At 35.9% G+C, this 27,863-nt stretch overlaps 1 protein-coding gene across 1 annotated transcript in view; it reads right to left on the bottom strand.

Annotated features, from left to right (window-relative positions):
• Window positions 1-219: 219 nt before the first annotated feature.
• Window positions 220-27,863, bottom strand: part of CWC27 (CWC27 spliceosome associated cyclophilin) — a 123,396-nt gene continuing 95,752 nt past the window's right edge. The window contains exons 12-14 of the mRNA XM_062019147.1: window positions 19,466-19,575; window positions 16,719-16,822; window positions 220-1,047 (exon numbers count right to left, since the gene is read on the bottom strand). Of these exons, the coding sequence (XP_061875131.1) occupies window positions 885-1,047; window positions 16,719-16,822; window positions 19,466-19,575 (377 nt within the window). The 3' untranslated portion in view covers window positions 220-884. The remainder of the gene's footprint in view (window positions 1,048-16,718; window positions 16,823-19,465; window positions 19,576-27,863) is intronic.

Here is a 27,863-nt window from a genome sequence, read left to right as displayed (position 1 = left end):
ATTTTTCTGTAAGAATATTAACATGCTGGGGAGGGCGTTGGGAAAATCTATAAACTAGAAACCTGAGCACTTTTAGATGGCAAAATGATTGTTAACATAGGGTTATGCTTTTAATGAGACTGATCACTTTTTTTGTTTACATATTAGACTAATAAACAAATAAATCTTCATTACTAGATACTTTACAGTGAAAATTCTACCAGATGTTTCTGGTACTACAACAGTTTAAGCAATGCTACAGTATGTTCACATTTCCTTTTGTTCATGGTATGGACAGTAAAATAATACTCTTGAAATTGTGTGTTATCCCAGCTTCCCAAGCTGGGGTCTGTATCAAAATATGTATTTCAAAAGAAAGAGGAAATAACCAAATTCTCAAATCAGTTTGTTTCAAGAAAGCTGGGACCATTTTAAAGAGTTCTGCAAGTCCATCGTCTTAGTTCTGTGTCAGAGTGGTTCAGCTTCTACACTTTCATTATATATAGTGAAAGTATATAATATTTACATATATTAAAAGTCTGTGGTTGGGCTTTCAATCTCGTAATTTCACCTCAGCCAAATTCTTATTATCTTGAAAAATTTTTGATTACCATATGTTGATTAACGATGGCGACTATTGTAATTGAAGCACAGACAAAAGTCGAGTCAGTTGTTTTATTAAATATATAACTCTAAAAACCTCTAGAGAAGGTAGATAATGAATGTACTGAGACCACAAGTTAAGAAACAAATTATAGCTCTGCTTAAAAACTGAATGACAGGTTCTTGACAGATTCCTTTTCACACTTGTCCAGTGATATTTTTAGGAACTACAGCTTAAAAAAGAGCCACTGCTTTATTGCAGTCACTTTTCGAACCAGCAGCTGGCTAATTTTACATTCTTTTTATCTCCTTTCCTTTTTTTCTCTCATTAGCTTCTTGCTTTCTTCTCTTCTCCTCTTAGTTACAGGATTCCTTGGATCATAGATCTCAAAAGTGTCTTCATCCTGCATGCTTGCATCTTTCACCTTTCTGCTTCTATCTTCAAACTGAAGTACATGTGACATCCTGCAAAAACAAAACATAGCTCAAACTCAGTGAAAGAGTGGAAAGTCATGATTTCTAATTACGATATGCATGGCAACATTTTAGCATTGTGACATTTTTATGCAGAACAAAAAAAGATTCCTGTTTTGTTGTTGTTTTTGGTTTTTTTCTTTCTTGGTAGACATTAATATTACATGGTAATTATTTTTGTGAAGACCCATTTTGAAAAACACAGCTACAGTTTGCTCTGCTAGACCTCATTTCACATACTGAACTCTCTTGTCTTGTCTATTTCTAGTTAACATATCTTCCCAAAGGTACCAAATAACTTTCCCAGAAACAGGGAGTGTTTCTCAAGTTTTCCTATTAGTCACTTTGGACATCCTTTCTCTGTTACGGTTTTAGAAAAGAGAGGAAGAGCTTGCATGGAAAATGCTTGAAGTAGGTACACAGAAGATCAAAAAGGGAGTGTTTTTTAGTCCTGCTGCTCCACCCTAAATTGGTTAAGCTCAGGCTTTTAATTCTTAGAATACCATGCTAAACTAATGCTTTGTTCAATTCAATGTTTTTCCTAACATTCATTAGAAATTTCCCCCCTTTTATCTATTTCCCCATTTCAGCAAATTTCTGGCAATCTGAAAATATCACTTCAGAAGCTTGAGAGGTCAACCCATGGGACCCTCGGGAGCTTCAACATGGCCAAATGCAAGGTCCTGTACCTGAGACAGAGCAGCTCTCAGTATCAACACAGGTGGGGAGACGGAGCAGTTCACAGCTTCCCTGCAGGGAAGGACTTGGGGATACTGGAAGGCACATGAGCTGACAATGGGCACTCACAGCTCAGAAAGCCAATTGTATCCTGGGGTGCACTAAATGCAGCATGGTCAGTAGGTGGAGGGAGGAGATTCTGCCCCTCTACTCTGCTGTGGTGAGATCCCACCTGCACTGCTACAGCAAGCTCTGGGATGCTCAGCACAGGAGACGTGGAGCACTTGGAGTGAGACCAGAAGAGAGATAGAAAAAAAGATCAGAATAACGGAGCACCTGTCCTATAGGGAAAGGCTGAGAGAGCTGTGGCTGTTGAGCTCAGAAAAGGGAAAGCTCTGGGAGAATCCTTGGTGCAGCCTTTCAGAACTTAAAGGCGGCTTTTAAAAAAGATGAGGATGGCTTTCTAGCAGGACCTGTTGCAACAGGACAAGGGGTAAGGGTTTTAAAAGAGGATAGATTAAAATTAGATAGAAGGAAGACATTTTTTACAATGATGTGGCGAAACAACGGAACAAGTTTCCCAGAGAGGTGGTGGATGCCTCTTCCTTGGAAACATTCAAGTTCAGATTGCACAGGGCTCTGATAATCTCATCTAGCAGAACGTGTCCCTGCTAATCACAGGGAAGTTGGACGCAATGACCTTTAAAGGTCCCTTCCAATCCAAACTATTCTACAATTCTATGATAATTTGGAGTCAACTGTAGTCTGTTATAATCAGTGGCTGTAAAGCATGGAGCCTATTCACTATGGCCTTATTAGCAGGTGTCAGTTGAGAATTAGTATGGACGCTGTCAGAAAACTAGCTTTTGAGGTTTAGCTTGGAGAAACAGAATCTTAAACAGAAAGATAAATTATTTACTGTACTTAAAGGAAAACAGTTTGGAGGAAAAAGAGAAGAAAACTACAATAAAGACACTTACAAGTTGACTGCTGGTAAATCTATTGAACTTTACTGACAAGTTAGCAAGATTTTCAAATGTGCAGTTGTAGTAAATTTGACAATTTTGAACCAAGAGAAAGTTTATATGTTAAATTAAAAAAAAAACAGAATTAATTTTTTTTCAGTGCAAACAAACATGTCTATGCAAAAACTCCAGCTACATTTGGATTCTAATCTACAAATCGGTTGCAAAATGTCTTTGATACTGATGGGACAACTTAAAATAATAAGAACTATAATCAACTGAATCTAAGTATATCAGTCTTTATAGTGTTAGATGTCTTCGTGACAAAAAATCCAGGAAATTCAAGTCAGTAGCAGAATGGAAGTTTTGTGCCCAATGAAATAGTGCTTTACCAGTCTATTGTAACATGTAAGAGGTCCTGAAATAAACAGGTTTTTTTTTAAAAGAGCTCCAGTACAATATCCATACAGAAAGGGAGGAAGAACCAGTGCAGTTACTGTAGATTTCTATAGTACTATCAAAGCAACCAGACAAAATTCAAAGCTATAGACTACATGGGATCTGTTTGAATGCTTTAGAAAAAATCTAACAAACAAAAATTGACAGTTTTCATCACAACTGACTCTTGACACGTGAGTTTCATAAATCTCTTCTTCTACAGCATTGCCAGCACGCCTTCTTATTACCCTGTCCTATGAAATACTTCAGATTTGTTTCCAGTGTATAAAACTCTGATAGTTTATAACTGTACAACTAACACCAAACCTTTTTTTTAGTTGTATTTACAAATCAGAACAACATAATGTACTATTGGAATGACTCATGATTGTGTATTTGCAGTTTAATTATAAAAACATTGTCTCACAGTGGAGGGACTGAAGTAATTTATTTTAGTTGACATGCTTTCTGCATTTGTCATGTTCTTCTCAACTTATTAAGGATGAGCGTTTTTTTAAGAACACACACCAAATAACACTATCCTAGAATGGTAGGGTTTTGATTCAGTCTATGATTCTAAAATACAGGCCTAAAGAGATGGAGTTATCCCTTGGTGAGAGGTTTGAGAGCATGTTATAGGAGTGTACATAGAAGCGTAGTCACACAGAAGCCATTTTATCAACTTGGGTTTTCAAAGGATGCCACAGCACATTTGTAAAATATAGCTAATAGGAATTAAAAATAAATACATCTCTAATTCTTGGGCCAGATTGTACTGTGTCCCAGGTAGTTTGCAAATTAGATGCAGCAGATTCTGACTAAGCAATGTTTACTTCTCCCCAAGAGCTGAAAGAAGTCATAGTCTCTGCTTCCTATTCATAACTTTCCACTGAGGTGTTCCCAGCTGTGATTAAAAATAAGCCATTGCTAAGAAAGTTTCCGATATTCCCAGAATTAACTTCAGATGCATCTCCTACGTAAAGCAAAATAACCACAGACTGTGGTGGAGATCTAACAAAAATATATTCCTGATGCTAACTTGTTTTTTGCAAGTCACATATCTTCACAGGTAGACTTGTTTTGCATTCATGTGAATGGAAGATCACACATGTTAATTTCCAAAACCACTATAATTGTTTTCTTTTTTAAGAAACACAGAAAGTGCTGAAACGTCTAACTTCATTTCTAGTCTTCAAGAATCTAATAACTTGTGCTTATCACTGCTTGTTGACAGTTCATTTAAATGACTGAGACATACAACTTCAAAACACACTGTTTCTTCTTTTTCCTGTGCAGAACTCAAAAGAAGCTTTGGAGCCTAGGGGGTGGATTTGATGTGATTTGTTCCCCTGCCCCCCCCCCCCCCCCCCCAAAATAGTTCTAATAAAATATATTGTCAAAACTGATGATTTTGGGTTTAAAGCATTTAGGTGTGCAAACTGTCAACTTTATTTAGAAAAAGTAATCATAAAATTAATTTCTTAACATCTTTTGTTAGGATAGTGTTGCAAGTCAGAACCAGCTATCTTAGTACGGATTTCCTGCTGGAGAGGGTTGATTTTTACTCTGGTCTGATGACAGCATTCTACAGTTTAAATGTTGTCTTACTCCATGTAATGACGGAGCAGTTCTGCTGTACTACACTTTCCTTCAGAACTTGACTCTCTTCTGTATTCAAAAAAGGAAATGTTTTGAAATGTCAGACCAAAACATCGGATTCATTTAAGATGGTTTCAGAGACATCACAGGATTTCAAAGTATTGTGGATACTCTCCTGGTCTAGTGATATTCTCAGGTAACTTATTTTTTTAATAGTTGCCAAACAAGACAGTTCCCCACAGTTCCTAGCAGAGTAGCTCCAATATGTCCTTAAGCTGTGGTAACTAATGCATTACACCTTGGTGACCAGTTTGACTACTTTCTAGGATGTAACAAGTTGGAGAATGTTTACTGCTACTGAAGCTAAGAAAGAAATTTCAGCACTCCAGAAAGCATTCCAGAACTATTACAGTAAGATTAGGCTGCATGTCCAATGGCCTAGCATAGGCAACACTGTATTTGCCAGCTCTGTACAAACTACATCTACACAGTGCTCTCCAGGCAGACTCAACCAGTCTCTTCAGGAGACAGATCATGTTCTTCTGAACTATTCTAGTGAGACGGTACTTGTAAGAAAAGATATGATAGAGTAATCCCTCTGATTTTGAGATGTGTGAGTGTGCACTGGATCTAAACCATATGCCAGCTGCTGACAGGTGGCAGTCATGTTAAGTGTAGCATAAACAGAAGTCTGGTATCACAGCTCTGGCCTTTCTAGAACTGCCCTTTGGGAGAAACTAAAGGAGCAGTCAGTGAACAGAATCCTTTTGAATCTCAGCAAGAGCAAGGCAGCATTAGGCTTTTGCACTAGTGATGAAGCTTGAATCTCCAGGTACAAGTGCACTGCATGCATCAGTAATTTTTAATACCCGAATGAAAGCGTAAAGCTGCATTGCTTAATTCCACACTTGCTTACCAAACTGACACAACAAACTGACTGTTGGCTGTTACCAGCTAACAGACTGCCCATTCAACCCTCCCTGCACAAACGACTCTACACAAGTGACACAGCATGCCCTCTGGTGCTTCTGACACTTCAGAGAGCATGGGACATGATCTTGCACTCAACTATGACAGAATTTTAACCAGCTAAGCTTTCCAATAAACCATCAACAGATGTGGACAAAAATTATGTTCTGTCAACTCTCTTGCGAGGGTAGCAGCTTTTGGCACAGAGGTAGTAGTTTCTTCAGCAGTTTTAGCCAGGATTCATTTGGTGGTGCCTGCACAAAACATGGCAGCTGGTGATGTATCTTTGTTTCTACAATCCGTAGGCAGCAAGAAAATTAACATGCAGCTTTTCACTTTCCAGATGTAGAACTTTGTTACCAAACTTTCTGTTACTACTTACAGACAGAACATCTAAACTGGTGCTCAGATAATTGGTGAAAATTACATAGCACTTCTAAATGCAGATTAAACAAAATAAGCAACTTAATCACATTGCTATACAGTCTACAAAATCAGAATTTTGTGAATTGTTGGTATAGTTTTATGAAAGTTATTGGTTCACTCCATCAGGAAAGAACAAAGAAGGAATAAGTATCTGAGTCAAGAAATTCAGCACCACTTCTTGTGTCATACAGGCTGTTTAAAAAATAGAGATCAATATGGGTGATAACTACTAATACAGTACCATTCACTTATGAATTCAACGTGGCTTGCAAGTAGTGTACTACCTACTTTCTCAATTATCACCAATGCACCATCTATTCAAAAGAAAAATAAAGAGAGGTACTCGAGCACTAGTGCTTTCCTTAAATTATGTTCTGTTTACCACTGAGATTTTCCTTCAAATGTTGTAAATACCTAACTACAAGCATTAATGTAGGAAACATTGTAACACTTTCCTCCCATCACCCTCCTGATGCATAAGCAGTGGATAGAAATGTAGTTTATGTGGCCAGATGAGAAAACAGATGAGTGAATCCACACATCAAAGCAGAGATCTGTCTCCCAAGGGGAAAAAAAACACCCAAAAACTATCTGTTCTGGAAGACTGAATTCACTGGCACTCTTTTCATTTCCAGCAGAGTAGTGGGTGGCACAGGAAGAGGAGACACAGTTGAGAAACACTTAGAGACAGCTAAGAGACCAAAAAGAAAAATAAACTGAGGAAGGTAAAGAAGAAAAAAAGGTTAGGAATGAGAAACAAAAACAGAGAAAAAGACTATCAAAAATGTAAATAAAATGAAGAAAAAAGACAAATGATAATAGAAAACACGCAAAAATTTTGAATAAAGGAAAAAGAACAAGAGTACGAACAAGACAAAAAGAATGTCAGAACCATAAAACAATGGGAATTTTGAAGGAGGAAATATGTTAATGACATCTAATCTTGTTTACACCTTTTCTTGGAATTGAGATGCTTCAACCAAAACAAGCCTCTTGGCTCAGTCTGATGTCACCATTCCTTGTACAGGAGTGTCAAAGACATTTACAAACAGTTTTGTAAACATAGTGCAGCAGGAGAGAGGATATATGTTTATGTCTTTAATGAAACCTGGAACCATCACTAAATGTTCCACACAACACAACTCTTGCTGGAAGTTTTTTGTCTGTCCTATTTTATATCCAGTTGTGTTTTTCTTTTTGTGTGACAGATAACCCAACACTCCTCTTTTCACACACAGGAGTCCTGTAATCCAAGTTTCTTTCTCTTACGGGTCACAAAAAGAAAAAAAAAAATTGCCAAGTATTTGAATTAGGTTCTGATTCTTATAGCAATGAGGGCTGACAGCATAAGTACTGCTATAGACACAATCTCAAACTTGGATTAATCTCTTTAATTGTCACTGTTTCACACAGCCACTGGTATCATGAAAAAGACGTGCACAGGACACAAGCTTCCTTGAGTATGTTTTGTCTCATCACCTCCCAGTATCAGAGTTTTGCTAAATTACTTATGAAAACCCATGCTCTTCTGCTGCTCTTGGTATTTATACTTTACAGTCTATCACACACTGTTCCTGCTTGAGTCTAGTTTGTCAAACCAGATTTGACTTAAGTTTACAAGATCTCCTACTAATAATCTGCTAGCGCAGATTTTAGACTGAAATTTAACATTTCACTGTTGCTATAAATACCTCCACCCCCAAGCATTCTCCTGAGGTTAATTTCAGTTCTGCAAGACATGAAAGTGATATTTTCTAGCTTTTGGATGAATGGAGTACTAATAGTCTACCAGATTTCAACATGTGGATGTTAAAAATGGCAGTAACGTATTATTGCTGCCTGTGTGCAGAATAGAAATCTTCCCAATTCTAAGCAAGCAAAATTTGTAAAAATATCCTTTAAAAATATTATACAAAGTCACAACTGTACACTACTGTTGCTAAGCCCATTGAAATTATCTTAAAAGTACTGAAGGATGAAGAGATTGGTTTGACCTATTCAGAATAATCAGCCAGTTGTGAGTCCTCCAAAGGCCAAAGAATGGTTTATATTTTCTCTTAGTGTTGTCCTACAGCATAAAATGATCAGAAAAGAGATTTTGCTGCTACTTCTAACTGAACACTTTTTTGAGATACTCTACTCGAATGGTATGTGCTCAGTTTTACCTAAAAATATTCACTGCAAAAATAATACAAAACTTCACTAAGTATGGGACATCCAGGTTAAAAAAACCACAAAAGATAATTCAGTTTTTACAAAGCTAACAACAAATTAAACTATTCTTGGTGAATCTTTTTTTTTTTTTTCTCTTCAAAGCAGATTTAGTTGTAAGTAAACTTCTAAGAGAAAGGGAACATCAACTTAACTACGAAAAAACTCATGAAGTTGAAACAAGTGATCAAAGCACTGGGGGGAAAACGTGATTAGTTTTCATGGTATCATAAACAGAAATACATAAAGCCATTATGAAGTCTGATCTTAAGCAATAAATATTTTGTTTTACAAAATTCAGTTATCCTATTTTTATCTTGCATCTGTTTGGTAATAGTTCATGTATATTTACACTGTAAATCTTTTTCACTGCTCTACTTCACAAAACATGTGAAGTAGTCTGATGAGTGCTTTAAATAGACAACTACTGCTGGTAGATTGGTACAGAAGACTATAATGCAAATTCCAGATGTTGTTCCAGACAGTGTACCAGTGTACACAGCATCTACTATAAGGACACGGGAATCACCATACCGGAACAGACCAATGATCCATCCAGTCTAGCATCCTGTCTCTGGTAACAGCTTATACAATACCTGATACTCAAAAAGTCACCAAATCGCCTCCCCAAGTTAACATAGTCAGGCAGTATTGTATCACCAGAGCACTAAGCTGAAGTGGGGCAAGGAGAGGAGAGCATTTCTAGTACAAAAATACCGAGTTTTTCATAACACTCAACATTATTTGGACAGTCTCCTTTCCCTTTTGTCCCTCCTTTCCTTCTTTCTGAGTATGTACAAATCCTTACTGCTTAAACATGTCATTGAATGAGATGAAGTTGAGGTGCTTGAAAAGGTGTGTAAAGGAAGCTTAAGCTAGACTATTAAAGATTTAAGAGATTATTTCTTCATTCCCCACTAAGTTTGCTGGCAATAAATAAAATGTAAGATTTCCAGACAGTGAATGTAATACTAGATATCCCTTGAGTAAAGCATGGATCATCTCTGAATTTAAGTCAAACAGTAGTTGACTCCAGGCCCAGATGCCTAGTCCAAATAAACTCAGACATGAAGGAATTAACAAAAAAATAAACAAACAAAAAACTATCCCAAATGCTCTGAGTTTCTCAGGCATGCTGAACAGCTAGAAGCAATAAATATACAACTTCAGCAGAGAACAATTCGTTAACAGAAAATTACTAACTGAAAGAGTGGGCCAGCAGCTAGTATTTACATTTCAAGGTTCAACCGCATTCTAGCAGTCGAGAGGTGAAGGTGAAGAGAAAACTGAAGGGAAAAGACAAAGATTTACAGCAGAGGGTTGGTTTGTTCTTTTTCCTTCTTTTCAATGTTAGTGGCAATACTAAAACCTAAACAAACATTTATTTTTTGCCAAACAGAAAAGAAATCCCTCTTTCCAGTGTGTTTCGAATACAGACCTCTGGCATTTATTTATCCTTTGTAACAACTGAGTAAGTATTTTGTCAACTTTTAAAAAATGTAGTTGAGTAAACCAATGGCCTTAGCAGGAGAGACTTAATATAGAGCCAGTTTTTCCAGACTAGTGGAGGAACGTTGGCTCAAGTCTGGGTGGGAGGAGGGGAGCAAACATGGCTTTAATCCATCTTTGTGCCTCAGTGGCATAAATTACAGCAGCACTTTTTCTTTCATTCCCCAAGCTAGCACTGGCATGTGAAAAAGACTGCTGCTTAGTTTTCAGGAGCTTACTGTGTTTGTCACAGTTAAGATTCTGCAACTGAATCTGCAGAGACTGGTGCTAACCTGGAGGAAGCCATATTTCACAATCCTCAGTCTGGGGTTCTACAGCCAAGAAAGAAACTGCATTTTAGAAAATGTGTATAAAGGTAGATTTATGAAAGAAAGATAATATTTTTAGGTGCTTATCCAGAAGAATTTCGCTGGGCAAAATTTAATAGTAGATGCTGTATTAAATAGGAAATCCTAGTAATAAAATGTGGAGAACACTATCAGATTTCTGTGGAGTAGATACTAACAGCATGCGTGGTGATTTTGCTCTTAATCTAAATGAAATCTTGCAATATAAAAACACTCTAGTTAATGGCAACATTTATCTGAAATTGCTATTTCCATTAAAAAAAACAAACCAAAACAAACAAATCCAAATCAATTCTAGCCTACCCTCTGTAACATACATTGGAAAGGTGGTGTCTTGATACTCCTTTTTTCAGACCCAAATCTCTCTGTCAGCCACAAAAACCTTTTATGGGGAGAATACAAAATAAATTAAATACTGTGTGTTCCCACTCCTGCAACAGATTTCCCACTGAAACCAATATAAAATATTTTGAGAGAACTTTTTTTCTTGTACTATCAACATAAACATTTTAAAACGATAAAGGACACAACAAGGGATGCTGGATGGAGAATATCTTCACCAAATGTACAGATTATTTTGCTTGCTTGTTCTCGAGTAAAATAGAACTACTTTTAAAAACTAGGTGATAAACTAAAGCCTAATTGCAATGAATGTCCTGGGAGAAAGGACTTAGTGTTAGCATCCACCGTTGTCACAATATTTAACTGGGCTCAGTGGTGGTTTTGCAAAAGTCAGAAGTGAGAACAAATTATAGAATTTGACATATATAAACTAAGCTGTACTTTAAATATTTAGCACTGAACTTCTGTGAGGTTTTTGTCTACGGAAGCAATAAATTAATAAACCCAGACCATCCGCTTTATTTTTAGCTTTAAGCGGGAGATCAGATTTATGCAAGGCATCACTGTGCAAATCAAAACAATACTTTGTGACCAATAAGAATATATCTTTAAAAGCCTTTTAATAGCCACAAGATTTTAAACAGACTATTTAAGTGACATTAAATTACCACTTGATTTGTTTGTAATTTTTGCTATATTAAATGATGTTTAACCCAAATAACTAAGATGACAATAATGATGCCAACATTAGTAATTACATAACAATGAACAGGAAACAAACTATTAAGCAAGATCTGAAATGTCTGCTTGTTTGAGACAGAAGACCTTTACTCTCACATACATTTCACATCAGTCTTTTGACTATAATTTTAGAGGTATTTTAAGGCATTGACTTATGCACTTTGATTTTTAGAAATGCCTATTTTTCCTATCCTTCAAATTAAACTTCAAGTAAGGTAACTGACTAACTGTAAGAATTTTAAACTGAAAAACCAGGTGAAAAACCATCACCTCATTCCAAATTCCCATTTTACTCATTCTTTCTTGTCTCACAGTATTTCTGAAAGCTGAATGGATTTACGTTATTTCATATAAAAAGAAAGACTAAGTTTCAGAGTCTAGACATCCTCACAAAAATACTTAAGTGACTGTCTCATTTATATTTGTCGCTTAGTTACAGCTATGACAGCATTCCACATGGAAGGAAAAAGTTGATCTCTTTTAAAGATTAAGAATTTTTGTAGTTAATATCCAATACCTTACATTTCACCCAGGAAATACTGCACTGCATCACATGCTGTTAATTAAACTAATTATGTAGCATTGTGGCAGTCATAGTCAAATTCTAAATGGCTGCAGAGTGCCTTACTGCGAGTAGATGGAAGCCAGTGATAAGATCTGAATTCAGACGAAGAAATCCTAAACTTCTAGCTTAGTGCAGAATGAAAGAAAAATTACTGGGCTCCCCTCTAACACAAACTCTAAAATCAACTGGATATCTACTCATAGCCCTGACTTGTGAATTGATAGTATTAATAATAGACCAATCCCCTTTACTGAGAATGAGACAAACAAAAAGGCTACTTCCCTTAGTGGCAACATAATCACATTAATCTGTTAAGGAACAGGTTTCACATGTTAATATTCCAGCTTCTCCACTGACTATTACAGAAATACTGATGAACCGGGCATCTTCCATCAAATGCAAACTTAAGTAGCAACAATAACATAAACCCATAGTTACCAGGACTCAGACTATCACCGCTCAAAAATTGCCAGGACTGTAAAACTTCTCATAGGAATAGAAATATTTTAGCCCATCAATAAATTTGGCAGTTTCAGGAAGCCTCTGCTTGTTTTCAAAGATCAGAGAGAGAAGAGCAGACAATAGTCCAGAATTTTGATTAAGGATATGACAGGTGGATTTTCGTAACAGAGAATCTGTTCCTTCCACAAAGACCTGTATTCCATCTGGAAAAGCATATATATATATTTCTTAAATTTCATAAGGATGTAAGGCTGGTAAAAAATTATTTTAGGAGTAGACAGCCATAGGTTAATGTTGAAGTGGAAAGATTAATGTGGTGGGGTTGATTAGTTTACTTCTACTTATGATTTTACTAGAGAATATAAATACAGAACCTATGTATAATCTGAAGCTTTGTGAAAAAGTGTTTTTAAAGTTTATGGGTTAGAATTTGTGTGATTTTGGCAAATGAGAGTCATAGCATGAAAAATTCAGAAACTGCAATGCCTGAATTTCAGTCAGAGCAAACAATAGCATGGGTACAGTACCAACCTAGGTTAGGGACTGTAGAACAGGCATGAAAGAAACAATGACAAATAAAATAATCCTTCCACTCAACACTGACAAAGACTTAGCTGAGTGATGTATCTAGTCTCGGATTTCACACTTTGAAAGACAGATGAACCACTCAGTACTCTCAGAATTACTTGATGGAAGAGTGTTTCAGAGCACCTAGTATGACTCTTATCCTGCTTGAAGAGGAATATTTTGCATGGATTAACTGGAGTAGTCAATCTTTGAATATACTTAATTGCAGTTGTTTTTCTCTCTATGGAAAACATTTTATGTTGTGTTTACAGGATCGGCATCATCAGTTTCATTACCTGCAGTTGCTATAACACTTTAAGGACTTAAATTTAGGGTTTACTACAGCTGTAACTATTTGATATGATAATCAGAGCCCTGAAGTGGCAGTTCAGCCTACTGGTGTGTCACATGCATGCAACTGTATGTATTCAGCAGTCCAAGTCCTAAAGAAGATGAGAAGTGTCAGTGTTCTGCATAAAGTGTATTAGGGAGAGTGTTTCCACTTTCAAGTTCAGGCCTATCCAGCAATTCAGATGGGAAATACCAAGTAGATGAAACTACTCCAGTTGGGTTTTATGCTGTGACATACTTGGTTTTCATACTACTACTCTCTAAGGAGATTTTACCTCACAGCTGCTGTGACGGATCTCATCTACATTTTGGGGAAATGTCTTCTTGGGTAAGACTTTGAGCCCAGAATGAGCAACTGAGTTCTGCCAGATGATCCTTACCTACCTCTGCTGCACTCTACAACTTTTGCGAAAAAGAATGAAACCATGCATCTAACTCTTTCTTATTTGGACTGTAAGCAAATAAAGAACACTAATGAACAAATAGTACTGAAGACATCAGACAAATCATTAAAAGAAAAGCATAAGCAACAGTTCTCAGTATGGAATCAAAGGGACAATAATGCTGGTGTCTGGAAGACTACTAGGATCAAGTATGTCTTCCCAAAGTAGTCAGGTGCTGTAAAAATGTGTCTGTCTACTTAGATGCAGACATTTTTACTGTTATGAGTACCCTTTCTGTCAGTATGTACCATGTTTATTTTGATACTTTTGAATTCTGAAGGGGAAATTGGATTTTGATAGCTGCAGACAGACATATACATAATAGCTCTCACATAGTAGTAGAGTTTGCAACACAAATACCTCAGCAAAGATTCTGGTATTTCATGTTAAAATTTAGTATTATGTATTTCTCTTCAGCTGTCTTCACAACACTTCCTCAGATACCTTCTTAGACAGTAAAATCTGGTAATAATTATCAAAACACCATACACACTGTTTACAATAGAGTCATATTTCTTTTTTTCTTGCATAAAACGTAGAATGTTGCTGAAGAGTGCCCAAACGTCTGCTATGCTCCATGCCAATACAGCACTTCAGCCAAATATGTAGAGAGAAGTTTGCCAAATAAAAGAAAACGTAACAAATTGGTAATGGTTTCTATCTTGACAGAAAATGAAAATTATACCTCAATGTGTGGCCACTCATGTGGACACATAAAAATGTCTTAGAGGCAATCATTTCACCTCAGATAACACACCCTGACAGTCCCATAACACATACTGGCAGGCTTTCCCTTCCCATAAAAACAGCAACTGTGACCTATAAAATGGCCTGGAGGAATCACATAATTTGTGCACGTCACATATGCATATGCCCCACACTAATTGTATTTAATGAAAATCAAATAAAGTAGAATTAATATCTCTGAGCAGTAGACTGGAATTAATATTCTTAAATGTTAAGTCACTATAATAGTATCTCAAATCTTCTAATACAACAAATACAATAAACGTAATCTTATTCAAAAGCAAAAAACTTAAGTTTTCAAGTGATTTTAACAATCACTAATAGCTTTTAGAAGGCTTCATTGCTTTGTTCATGTTTAATGTAACTATAGCAAACTTATGTAACATTTAAATTTTACAATTTACTTAGCTTCAAAGTAAATTCTTCTAAAATAGACTCACCTGCCTGTAAAGTTTACATGTACATTTATAGCGCTGCAAAATTAGTAAGATGTTAATTATACTCTACTGTGTGGTTTCATACTATTCTAAGACTTTGTTTTAGCGTAATTGCATTGTTATTTTCTAAACATAAATACAATTTCACAACCTGAAATGGCAACACTTTTCTTCATTCAGTGTGAATTACTTACAGGAAAAAAAAAATTACTGCCAATGTCAGTAGGAAGGGGAAAGATAGTAATTCACCATAAAAAAAGAGACAGGTTATATTACTGTGACAAGAAGAGATTAGACATGAAGATGAGTCCTTCAGGTTTGTGGAAATGCTGACTAAGAGAGGTTTAGACTGGATATGGAAGGTTTGCAATGGGCGTTGGGAAGTATTTCTTTATGGAGAAGGTGGTAAAATCCTAGAACAGGCTTCCTAGAGAAGTGATGCCCCAGGCTTGTCAGTGTTTAAAGATACTTGTATGATGCCCTTAACATCCTTTAATTTTGTCAGCTCTGAATTAGGATGCAGTTGGACTAGATGATTGTTGTACGTGCTTTTCAAGTGAAATAGTCTTTCTATAATTTTAGAACTTGGAAGCACACTGGTAGCTCATAAGGACCTCAAAATATCACTGAAATACAACAACGTCAACATTTATGATCTGTGTTATCCCTTACCCTCAAAGAGCCTTAGATAAGAAAAGATCTAATGAAGAAAGACTATGTGGTTTAGGGAGGGTTTTGGGTAAAGAAATCATGGCTGCATTTCCAGAAAACGCAATTAACATTAAAAGTCAAAAGAAAACTTACACTTTTGAAACCTAACCTGCATTTATCTATGTTTTAAAATATCATTTTCCATTCGTCTTCAGTACAATGAAAAGAGAGAGAGAAAGAGAGGTTGGTTAGGTGGTCCTGCTCTGGCAGGGGGTTTGGACTGGATGATCTTTCAAGGTCCCTTCCAACCCTTAAGATTCTGTATCTAATACATGTGTTCATACATTTTAATTTTTCTCCTTATTGTAATTTAATTTTTTTAGGTCCAGCTACTGGTGCTAGTTTGAAGATTTTGGGGCAGGCAGGTAGCCTTTAGGAAGATTGTATGGGTACACCTGATACATTTTTACATAATAATTTTAAGCTACCTGAGATACAGAAATATTGGTTGTCTTAAAACACGTGCCAACAACTTTGTTGAAGCTTCTACTTTAGTGGTAGATTTGCTGTAGCTGTGAAGGCTTATGCATACGACTATGGGAAAAGTGGTAAGCAGAGACAATGCATTTTATTAGACCACCTATATTGCCCGCTTTATAAAAAAATATGACCTTTCCTTACAAAACACTTTTGCTATGTCTTTTTACATTTTTCTAGTAATTTTATGCAGACAGATTAATCATTATTATAGTCTAGCACTTCAGGAACACACATCAAATCATACTGATTTTCATCCCCTCCCCTACATAAGGTGGCTTCTTTGGATGGAAGAGGAACATGGGACAACACAGTACAAGCTGTTTCCTTGACTGGGAGGTGTTGAGGCTGTAGCTTCCATAGTGCTTCCATCAATTCCACTGCTACCTCGCTTCACTGGGGTCATCCTACACTTCAGATGAGTCTATTAGTCTATCTTCTTCTCATCCATCAGTCTTTAAAATACAGAGTTTTAGTAGGACTACATAAAGCAGAAGGCCTACTCTCTCAACATTTTTTCCTGAGTGATAAACCAGTATACTTTAGTTGACTCCTGCTGCAGCAGCTACATGCACATTTGGTGTTTCTGCCACTCCTTAAATTTACACTTATCAGTTACACTGTGTTAATCCAGTAGGACTTCCAGCCATAAACACAGAAAAACTTTCAAAACTTACCATCCTTCATCGTTATCTACTTCAGGTTCAGAAACCTCATTTTCTGGAGTTTCTTCAATTGCCTGGGTTAACTTTGATTTAAATCGGTCTAACAGTGCCAGAGTCTGAAATTAAATACATGGTTTTAGAGAAGCTATATATATATATCTATACTCAAGAACAGGTATGTAAAGCATCTTTAAAACTACTACGACTTTCAGATACAGTACCATGAGATGGAAGACAGATCTTCCACATGACTTCGAAAGATACACTGTAAAGATACAAGTGAGAGAGGAGGGCTGGAAGTTGAGGTGTGCAGAGCGTGCACATTGGGAGGATAGCTAACAGTGAGCGATGCTGATGCAGCAAGAGCAAGCAAGAGCATGTGTCTGGCTGTTTACTGAAATAAATATGCATATTTAAGAAACAAACCTTTAGCTACTTACAGAATAGAATAGCTGGTAAAACAATAATGACAAATTTTTGTTTGAACCTGCTATTTTCTTCTTGTAAAGTAATCTGTTTTATAAACTACAGATCACTCAAGCTTTGAAGACACAGTGTGATTGATATTAATATACTTTACATTTTGTTGATCTTTAATATTTTGTACTGACACTGACAAAAAAAATCAAAGCTTCTGACTCATATACAAATAACCACCTTAATTCTAGGGATATGGATTCTTATGCTGCATATACAAAGCTCCCAGATATCTTATTCTTTCACCTACAACAAAGTCACCATGTCTCAGGTGACATCTGAAGGTCATACCACAAGTCTTGTTTCTGATCACCTGGAACAAGGTGCTGATTACAGAATAATTATATGTCTAAGCTTTGTCACAGGAGAGGAAGCTCTTCAAAAAAACCACAGATCATGAGAATAATTTGCACAGCTCACAGCTTATTTCTTTCTGATACTTGAGACATTCTTGGAAAGTAAAACATCAGCGAATAAGCACTGGACAGAATTTATGTGGCAGGCTACATTTGATTTGTAGGTGATAGGTTGGCCACCTATGTTGTAAAACACGTCTGTATGGCTGTTTAGTTTTGTTTGGTCAAGTTTTTCAAATTTTAAAGAATAAAAACTAAATAAGACTAGAAAACAGAAATAGGAAATACCAGAAGTGTTCACTGGAATCAAATTTCCTTCGGGGAGCAATCTTAACTTTAGGTGTTTCCTGGCTTTTGAATTCTTTCAAAAACATATATTTTAGCACTGCCAAAGGCAGGTTTTTCAAGGTGTTTTTCTGCATTCATTTTCTGTTTAATCTTCAGTTTAAGACGCGGGAGAAGAAAATTTTAAAAGACATTTTGGCTTGCAAAGCATTCAAGTTCTACAGCTTTCCATACTACTGCAAATAAACCCTCTACTTGCAACATCTGACACTGCAAAATCTCTTCCTAGACCATCAGAAAAAAAACCAAACTAACCCTTTTTACATTAAATTGTGAACAATCAAAGCTGCATTCCTCATGTCTTGTCTAACTTTCTCAGGTGTCAGTATTCCTGTGAATAGACACAGTGACAAATAATTTTGAAGTATCAAAGTAGGCATTTTTGCAGTGAGTGATTAGATGCCATACTGTGGATCAAATAACTTTATAAGTTAACCCTTGTAGAATCATAAGATTAGGACTTCCAATATCTAGTACTGTAATGAGACGTTTTCCTCTCCTTCACTCTTGCACAGAGAACAGAACACAGTATTCTGCTTGAAGACCTAGGAGGAATGCAAAGCTCTGCACAAATGAAATGGGTTACAAAGAACTTGGTTAATTGTTGTTGAATAGTTTCAAGTAGGGTTACATAAATAGAAATGAAGATCTATGATTCTATGATCTACTAAAATACATATCCCTGTCATCTCATCTTGTTTTCCTACAATGTCCAGTACAGGGCTGATATAAATTCATTAGAACTAGTTTTAAGTCTCTTGATACACATTGCCAACAGAGCTTCAGTACTCTTTGATTCAAAGTTAATATGCTTTTGAATGTACAGAGTTTCCTTAAACTTATCTCAGAGCTAAATCAGCTTGCCATGTGTGTAAAGATTTGTCAACCACTGCTTTGAAGTTACTAAGCCTCATATTCCAATCTATTCTAGCTTCAGCAGTTGAATATGAAGATCTTCCTAGCTGAATTGACATGAGATTATAAACTAATGTGTTTTATGTACCGCATAGATTTTTAAGTTAATGTTATTCTCCACTTCACAGACAGCTTCATGTATTTAAATTTCAAACTTCTGAGAAAAAACAAATATTTATATCAAATTTTACTTAGCTCATTTCCATTCTAAAGTCTATACAAATCTTCACTTGGAAAAATTTTCATCATATTTAAAAAAGCTTTTCTTTTTACAGTATAGTTAAAAATTATTTTTGTCCATTTCTCAACACCAAAAGGTATGGATGAATTTAATCTTTTTAAAACATAATATGTTATCTTATGGCAAGCTGTAGAGCCATGGAAAGCACTACCAAAATGCAAGCTCCTGTAAATGTAATCAAGGACACTTCTGAGGGACTATCATTTCCTTTGGGAAGATTTTAGTGACTAAACCGATAACACTTTCAAGTACATATTGAAACTTCATGTATCTGCCTGCCTGGCTAATCAAGGTAGGAGATCAAACAGTATATATTTATCTTTACTGATAGTAAGCTTATTTTCATGGAAAACTAAACATAATATAGACTTTATTTTTACAGAAATCAAGAAAGATTTTTTTTTTCCAAGTTGTCAAACTATTACCTGATCTTCACGAGAAACCCCTTTCTTTGGCTGCTGCTTCCGCTTGTCTTCATATTTTCTCTTCTCCTGAAGGTATTCTTCAACAACACTGTTTGGAGCAGGTTCCTCCTCTGAATAAGGAAACATATTTGGTTAAACAAACTAAATATGGTTTCATGATTTATTACAATTTTGGAGATCATTTGTGACTTGAAAATACCAAGCAAAACACTTCCATAAAATGATTCAGTTGTACTGCTTTCTCAGCAAGTAAAATGATTTGCTACTTGCTTAAATGAAAAACATAACACTACTGGGCAGACAATGACTCCAAAAGTTTTTATTTCCATATTATTTTACTATGGAACCAGGGAAAGCGGGGCAACAGAAATAAAAACTGATGTTGAGAAAGGAAAACTGCTGAGATACGTGTAGCAAATTCACCTCCATATGTGGAGATCTTTCTTGAAGAAAAAACAATCTATTAAGTGTATTAATATTCTGTGACTATTTGTTTCAGAGTAGATAAATACACACAAATGTTGCCTATAGAAAAATTTACCTTTTTGTACATTGAAGTAGTCACAAATCAAAACCCTTGATTTTGCAACAGGAGAAAAAAACATTAATGTTTTCATTTAAACAGAGACTATATTGTCAACTACGAAAAAACCTCTGTAGTTACAAGGTAGTATCTGGAATAGTCAACAGCTCCTCTCCTTTTGTCTTTTTTTTAACAATTTCTTCTCTGCAGAATATCCACTGCCATGACAAATTAATAATTTAACAGGACAAAAATCTCAATTTTAAAATTGATCAATCCCATCCTTTCAAATTTTCTTCCTCTTGAAGAGCACTAACACATTTCACAAATTGATTTAATGCACTAGGGGTACAGAAAGCCAGTAGGTATGTTCTGAACCTTAACTCAACAGAAGGATTTTAACCTTTTGTTTTCTATTTCTGTACAAATCACTTTACACCAATTGCAGTAGTTTGACTCTGGCTGGATAGCTGGTGCCCACCACATTGGTCTATCACCCACCTCCTCAGTAAGCCAGGGAAGGGGAGAAAATAAAGAGTCTCATGGGTTGAGATAAAAGCAATTTAATAAAGAAGCAGCAAAGCCGTGCATGTGAGAAGCGAAGCAAAAGCAAATAAAGCTGTTACTCTCTACTGCACACCAGCAGTGATGTCTGGCAACCCCCGAGAAGCAGGGCTTCGGTACTCGTAATAGTTGCTTTTGGAAGGCCAAAAATTAATCTTGCCCCCCTGTTCCTGCTCCTCTCCCCAGTTTATATTACTGAGCTGACGTCATATGGTATGGAATATCTCCTTGGTCAGTCTAGGTCAGCTGTCCTGGTCATGGTCCCTCCAAGATTGTTCTCACCCACAGCTATTGGTGAAGGTGGGGGAAGGAATGCTGGAGGGACAGCCCTGATGCTGTGCAAGCGGTAGTCATAATATTGATATCAACAGTAAGCACAGCACTGCAGGAGCTGCTGTGGAAAATCACTACCGTCCCAGATCCACTACACCAACACAATTCCCCGTCTATATTTTTCCCGTGTAGTAAGTAGGAGAGTGAACCTTAACACTTAACTCTGTTAACATATCTTTTTACAAATTCATATTAAAACCATTTTTGCTAACGTCTTTGATGGTGTTTTCTTTCAGTGACCTAACACCTAAACCACTCATCCATGACACAGCTGTACAAAGAAAATTCCCGATTCCAAACTAAGTTTCTCTCACCTAAAGTTTTCTATAAAACTTATAAACACAGCATTTCATAATAAAAGGAATTAAATTTGTAATGGTAGATCTGCATACAAAATATCTTTTAATATATTGCTATTCTGTCCTGGTGAAGCCTCATCTGGAGTCCTGTGTCCAGTTCTGGGCTCCTCAGCTCTAGAGGAACAGAGAACTTCTGAAGAGGGTCCAGTGCAGGGCCACCAAGATGATCAGGGGACTGGAGCATCTTTCATACAAGGAAAGGCTACGGGAACTGGGGCTCTTTAGCCTGGAGAAGAGGAGACTGAGGGAGGATCTTATTAACATTTATAAATATCTAAAGGGTGGGTGTCAGGAGGTTGAAACATCCCTTTTTTTCTATAGTAGGTAGCAAGAGGACAAGGGGTAATGGGATGAAGCTGGAACACAAAAAGTTCCTTTTAAACATAAGAAAAAACTCTTTCACTGTGAGGGTGAGGGAGCCCTGGCACAGGTTGCCCAGAGAGGGTGTGGAGTCTCCTTCTCTGGAGGTCTTCAAGATCCGCCTGGACACATTCCTGTGTGACCTGAGCTAGGTGGACCTGTATCTGCAGTGGGTTGGATTAGATGATCTCTAAAGGTCCCTCCCAACCCCTACCATTCTACAATTCCATGATAAAGTCTCATGCAGCAGAACAGCAGATGAATTGAAGGGAATAACAAAGTACAACATAAAACTACAAATCATAATGGCTCCCTCTGTTATCTCAGCCTCTTCTACTAATAAAAACTCCCATCCTTAATTCAAGACAAAACTTATGTGAAGATAAACCATTGTTTTTTGCACAAATGCATGAATCAAATAAAATTTCTTGACTCTGTGGAAACAACATACTGCCTTGTTTTACTAACATTTAGCCTCTAGATAACTTGAACTGCAAAAAAAACCGTTTTCTTACAGAAAACAACCTTTCAGGTGGTGTTTAGCTGAATGGGTTCTTTGAAATGAATTCTGTTTACCTGGTGATAAGTATAATTGCCCATCTATGACAAGAAAAAGAACTGAAAAGACTGTTCACCAAAAGTTATGAAAATGACAATTTCAAGTTGGCCATTAACATTTAAACCTATGATCCAAACTTTGATATACATACACTGAATCTAAAGATGTGATCTTTAGTCATACATATCTTTTGACTAAGACATTAGTTTAAGCTAGTGTAGCTCAAATATAATTCTCATACAAATAGGTTAAATTCCCCTGCAGTTGTTTGTGTACTTTTATCACATTCATATGGTTGTCACTTACTGTTAAATAATTTATATTTCAGTTTAAACCTTCTCTTGAGATTATTGGTTTTTTGGGTCTTTGCCCATCAAGAGTTTTTCTAATCCTCAACTTCATTCTCTATGCCTCCTAGGAAAGCTTTCTGTAAGTCAGACAAAAGATAATCAGATCCACCTGAACTAACTTCAGAGTGAGACAATCAAAACAGTTATGCATTTGTATGCATCATATTTCTGCACCTTTCATTAAAATAATTTAAAGACATACTTGTATTCCTCCATGAGGTCTAACAACCTATTATTCCACATTAAAAGCAAGTAATACAAGAAGGAGGATTTTCAAGCACTCTTAAATCAATGGGTTTCTAAGACATTTTAAAACTTTGAAAAACTTTGAAAACTTCAAACAATCACTTCAAAACCACAGTGTCTATTTTTAAATAGAAATGAAATATTCTATGAAGTAGCAACACTTTAATAAGATTATGTTGTGTCTGCCTGAATAAACTCATGCAATTAGCAAGCAAAAGAAACATCTGGTAGATATTTTTTTTTTTTTTGATAGGATGAACCTTTCAAAACGTAAAAAAAAAAATCAATGGCTACTACTTTGCATCTCCCAGTCAGCAACGCAGAGTCCCTCTAAATCTTCTGCAACACAGTTTCAAAAAAGATGAAATTGAGGTCTATACTAGGGACATGACCTTCATCCACATCAAGCCTGACAAACAGGTCCAGCTTTTTGATCTAGTACAAGTATTAGCATAATTGCATCCGTATTAAAATATTTAAGCTCCAAACTCCTTAATGTAACAGGATTTATTCAGACAAAAAAGAGTTAAACGGATGCACAGCACTGAAATAAGAATTAAATGCCTTATTTAAGTATTGCAAGATGCAGAAAATGCTAGCTCAAGTTACAGAGGTCTTATGCACTTGTGCCCTAGAGGCATGTCATCGCAAAGTGTAAATAGTATCAGGCAAAGAAAGCCTTCTTCCTTACTTTGAACAAGTTGCTGCATACATTCTGTCAGTAAGGAAGACAAGGGAAAAACAACCTCACAACCTGTCTTACTGAAAATACACTTCATCCTATGTTTAATAGAATTTGTAACTACATCGCTACTTAATGTCAGCTAGCTTGAGTTACTTCATCTTACTGTGACAAAAACTTCAGCATTTAAGTATTTTATTTTATTTCAGACAGATTTTTCTATCCTGAAATATTCCTTTAAGGAGTAACAGATGCCAAACTGATGGTGTAATCCAATGTAAAACTTTGGCTTTGAGACATGGCTTTCAATGATAACCTGAAACTAAGGAGGAGATTCAGAAGTCCTTAAACCAGAATGGGATTGATTAAAACAAAAATACAGAAGGGTTTATTTTGCTCATGTTTAAATTAGGAACAGTTCAAATGATGTCAGTTTTTAACTACCAAACTGCAAAAGTATAACAAAGACATGAGAACTTGACCCAAGAGTGTTGAACTGAACTGAATGGCAGGCTGGATGGTTTTGGTTCAGTCCCTAAGTAGGAAATGGAGCAGAAAAGAAAGCTTGATAGTTTCAGGCTTAATTCCTGAAGTATCTGGTACATTTAATAGCACAATGAACACTTGACAAAAGTTGCATCACACATGCTCTGTTTCAAAAACTGCAAGTGAATTTTACCTGCCATTTTATGAAAACCAAAAAGTACTAGGCCTGCTGACTGTAGTAGGTCAGAAAAGTATCATCACGACTTACGCTCACACTCATATTGACTTTAATGACTGTACTTCACTGCTAGCACTGCAGGCGGAGTAACTATGGCTTGGCATGTGCACCAGTTGTGGCATAGATAGGGTACAATTTGAGAAAAGTATTTCTTACAGTATACATAAAATTTTTCAAAGCATGAGTTGTTATTCTATCATTTTGTTTTATCAGTCCTGACAATAGTTATAATAATGACTGTCTTTGTAATAAATGAGGTAGAATCTGTGTAAAATCTAGAGATTTTGTCTCCTTTTCAAGAAAGAGAAGCTGCACAGAAAATGTTTGTTGGAAAAAGTACCAGTTTGGTTTGTTGAAAGTATTACCAAGAAATCCACTCATCTTCAGAAGGGTAGAAACAATACATATTTTGACAGAGAAAATTACATGCTGTGTTTGGAGGCTTAACATCACTATAAAATGAAAGCCTACAGTGCTGATAAGGATCAATGAAAGAATTTTGGTTTCTCTTTTTCATTTGTTGAGGTACAGCTAGCATGATGATTTTTACACAAATACACTTAAGCATCTTACAATACTGATATGCTAAACTTCACAAATGTAATCCCATTAACTCCTGTAATGTAGTTCGCATATCTAATCTCATGATGCAGAACTGAGGTAAGATAATAAGGCACAGTGTATGAAAAAGTCTGTATTAAAACAGGCCCTCCAGTTAGTCACTTAGCAAGGTTTGTACATATTTAAAATGCAGTGGACCCACTGACTTTAGTCAGTACCTCAAATTCATTCTGCAGGAACTCAGGTGATAACATTTCATATGACTGAGGACCTACTGGACAGAAATGTCATGAAATGCATGGAATAGCTAGACTGAATACCAAGGGGAAAATAAAAAAACCCAGACAATTCCTTATTTGAAATGAAAGAAGTTATGACTAAATATTTTTGTGTGTTAAAATAAGAGGCCTAAACCACATTCCTATATTTGTGCAGTACATTTCACTTCCAGCTATTCATCAATATTCAGTTTATATTGCATTCTTCTGGAATTAGAGATATGCAGTACTCAATTTAAAAATCTAAATGAGATTCAAATCTTGAAAAGAAAACACTTTTGTTCCAAAACAAACAACTCCCTTATGAATTACAGATGAAATTCTGATATGTCTTAATATTTCATGAATCAAAATGGAATTCCTATCAGAACTGAGAGATGGAGAACACAAAACCACTTTCTAGAAATAAGATCTAAGACAGATAATACACTTCTTTCAAAATCCAGGAAAAAGTTTTCTTCCAGGACTAAATATTATGTCTATGAAAATAAAAACATTACTCTACTGTAAGGCAATATCTCAGAAAACACCATATGAAACAATGTTATGCTTTTAAGAATTTATAATAGTCTCCAGCATATTTTCATATAGGACTAATTATAACTGTGGTTTTCTTTGCACCTCTTAACTACTGTTCTGTTACTTTTACTACATTTCTGGACTGAGTTCCTGAAGTGCCACTGTTTTCTTAAAAGTTACCTAAGAATCAGAAAATATTTAGTGACTGTGAATAACTGAAAAAGTTTGCTTATAGAATGAGCTTCCAGGGCTGGATGGATTACTAGATTTTTGTTCTAGAACAAACTTACTAGTTCATTTAGCCAACTCGAATAAAATCTTAGAAATAATTCCTAGAACTTCAAAACATTTCTTTCCAAAAGCAGAGACCAGAGAATTATAAAACAGTGTAAACTTTCACATGCAACAGTGAAAGTTTCTAGTGGCTTTTTAGGCACAAGGTCTTTGTCTAAAACATGTTTAATTTTCTAAGATTGGTTGATTTTTAGCACATGTTTAAGACTACAACTAAAACTGAAGTTGTCTTACAGTGAGGTTTTTGTCCCCTTTTACAAATAGAGGGACAAGAGGAAAAAACATTCACTTGAGCAGGGAAGAGACTGAATAGGGAGGTGGGGTATTATTTTAACAGCTTAAAATAGAAAAAAAAAGTAAATAATTGAACAAAATCAAGGCTTGCAAAAGTGACACAGTCAAGATGCATACTTTGACACAGTGCAGCTATACTGTATATACTGCAAAATCTGAATATTTCATGTATTTATGGTGTATAATTGATGGTTTAATTACGTTCTCAAGTGTGCACAACTCTCAGACTGCAAGAAAGGATCTTTCTGTGTAAGAAAAGACAAATCCTGAAGCCACTCACATTACCCAAACTTAGTAATAAATCAGAAAGAAAACATTATCTTAACTTAGAATCATACAATAGTTTTTCCCCGAAGAGACCTTTAGGATCATTGAGTTCCCCTTTTCTTGTAGCCCTATCAATCACTAGATCATTTCCCTAAATGCAACATTCAATCGTCTCTTAAACACTTTTAGGGACGGTTACTCCACCACCTCCCTGGGCAGGCCATCCCAATGCCTGACAAGCTAGAATAAATAAATTTATTCTTGTTAGAATAAAATCTTCTAACAAGAAAAACTAAAACCTACTTTTTAAATACTACTACTATTTAAAACCAACATAAACAACTGAGCAGATGGTATTTGTCTAATGCAAATTTCATTGAGATACATTCACAGGTTTATACTATAGAACTTAGAAAAGGGTACAGTTTTCAAATATTTTAAGTACTTCAAAATGCTGAAGTAAGTCAGCACTCAAATTATAGTGTTTTATGTAATTTCTGGCATCACTTCAGCAAATGTCACATAAAAGAAAAACATCTTATTTAAAGTAAGGTTTTGACAGCAGTCTGGCACAGTCAACAGCCTTATTCACAAACTGGAAGGCTGGTTATAATCAAACATGTATGGAGGTAATTGGTTGTTTTTTCTCTGTCCTTTGGAAACAATGGAGACACTTAAATTTTCATCCCCAATCTTCCTTAATCACTCTGAGTACAGAAAAAAAATTAGGCATATGTAACATGAACAATCTGAAGTATTTATACTAAATGTGACACCCATACTAATAATGATCTGTCAGTGGATGTAAAATAGATATGTCCTGCTGCCACTCATCCATTAGTCCACTTAGAATTAGCCCTAATCGTGCAAAAAGTCCAGTATGATATAAGCCTTATTCTCACAGTTCTATGGTCTTCACTAAATTTCTCTCACTATGGTTTCAAGTTTTGGCTGAGATGAGTTGTTTATTAATCAAGCATAGAATCAGATTAATGCAGCTACAGAGACTCAGAACTAGTATTTTTTTTTTCCTAATGCAGCCAGCTCAGAGGATAGACAGACACTCGGCAAGTGTCCGGACCATATGCATAGACACACTTGATATAGCATGACACAACTCATTCTCCACCTCACATTTCCCAAGAGGATAGGCAGAGAATAATGGCAAAGTTTCTTGCTATGAACACACTCATTACCTGACAGTAGTCTGACTTAAATGTATGCAATTTCTTATACATAAACTAATGTGGAATAGCTGAACTGTTACATGGCAGACTATCTTGCATGTTGACAGTCCTACTGCAGTGACAAAAATTTAGGCCAATAAATGAAAGACAATAAGGTGAGACAAAAAATGCTTTTAACTTTCAGACAAGATTATTTGCTCAAGTACCGTTTTACTGGCATTACAGTTCATTATATTCAGACTAAAATGCTTCCAAAGTATCTTCTGTTATTCTTCAGTTGTAAATGGCTGTAAATATC

This window comes from Colius striatus, chromosome Z (genome assembly GCF_028858725.1).
Source record: "Colius striatus isolate bColStr4 chromosome Z, bColStr4.1.hap1, whole genome shotgun sequence".
Classification (NCBI taxonomy): domain Eukaryota; kingdom Metazoa; phylum Chordata; class Aves; order Coliiformes; family Coliidae; genus Colius; species Colius striatus.
The sequence above is the reverse complement of the archived record's forward strand: the minus strand, read 5'-3'. Positions and strand labels throughout refer to the sequence as shown.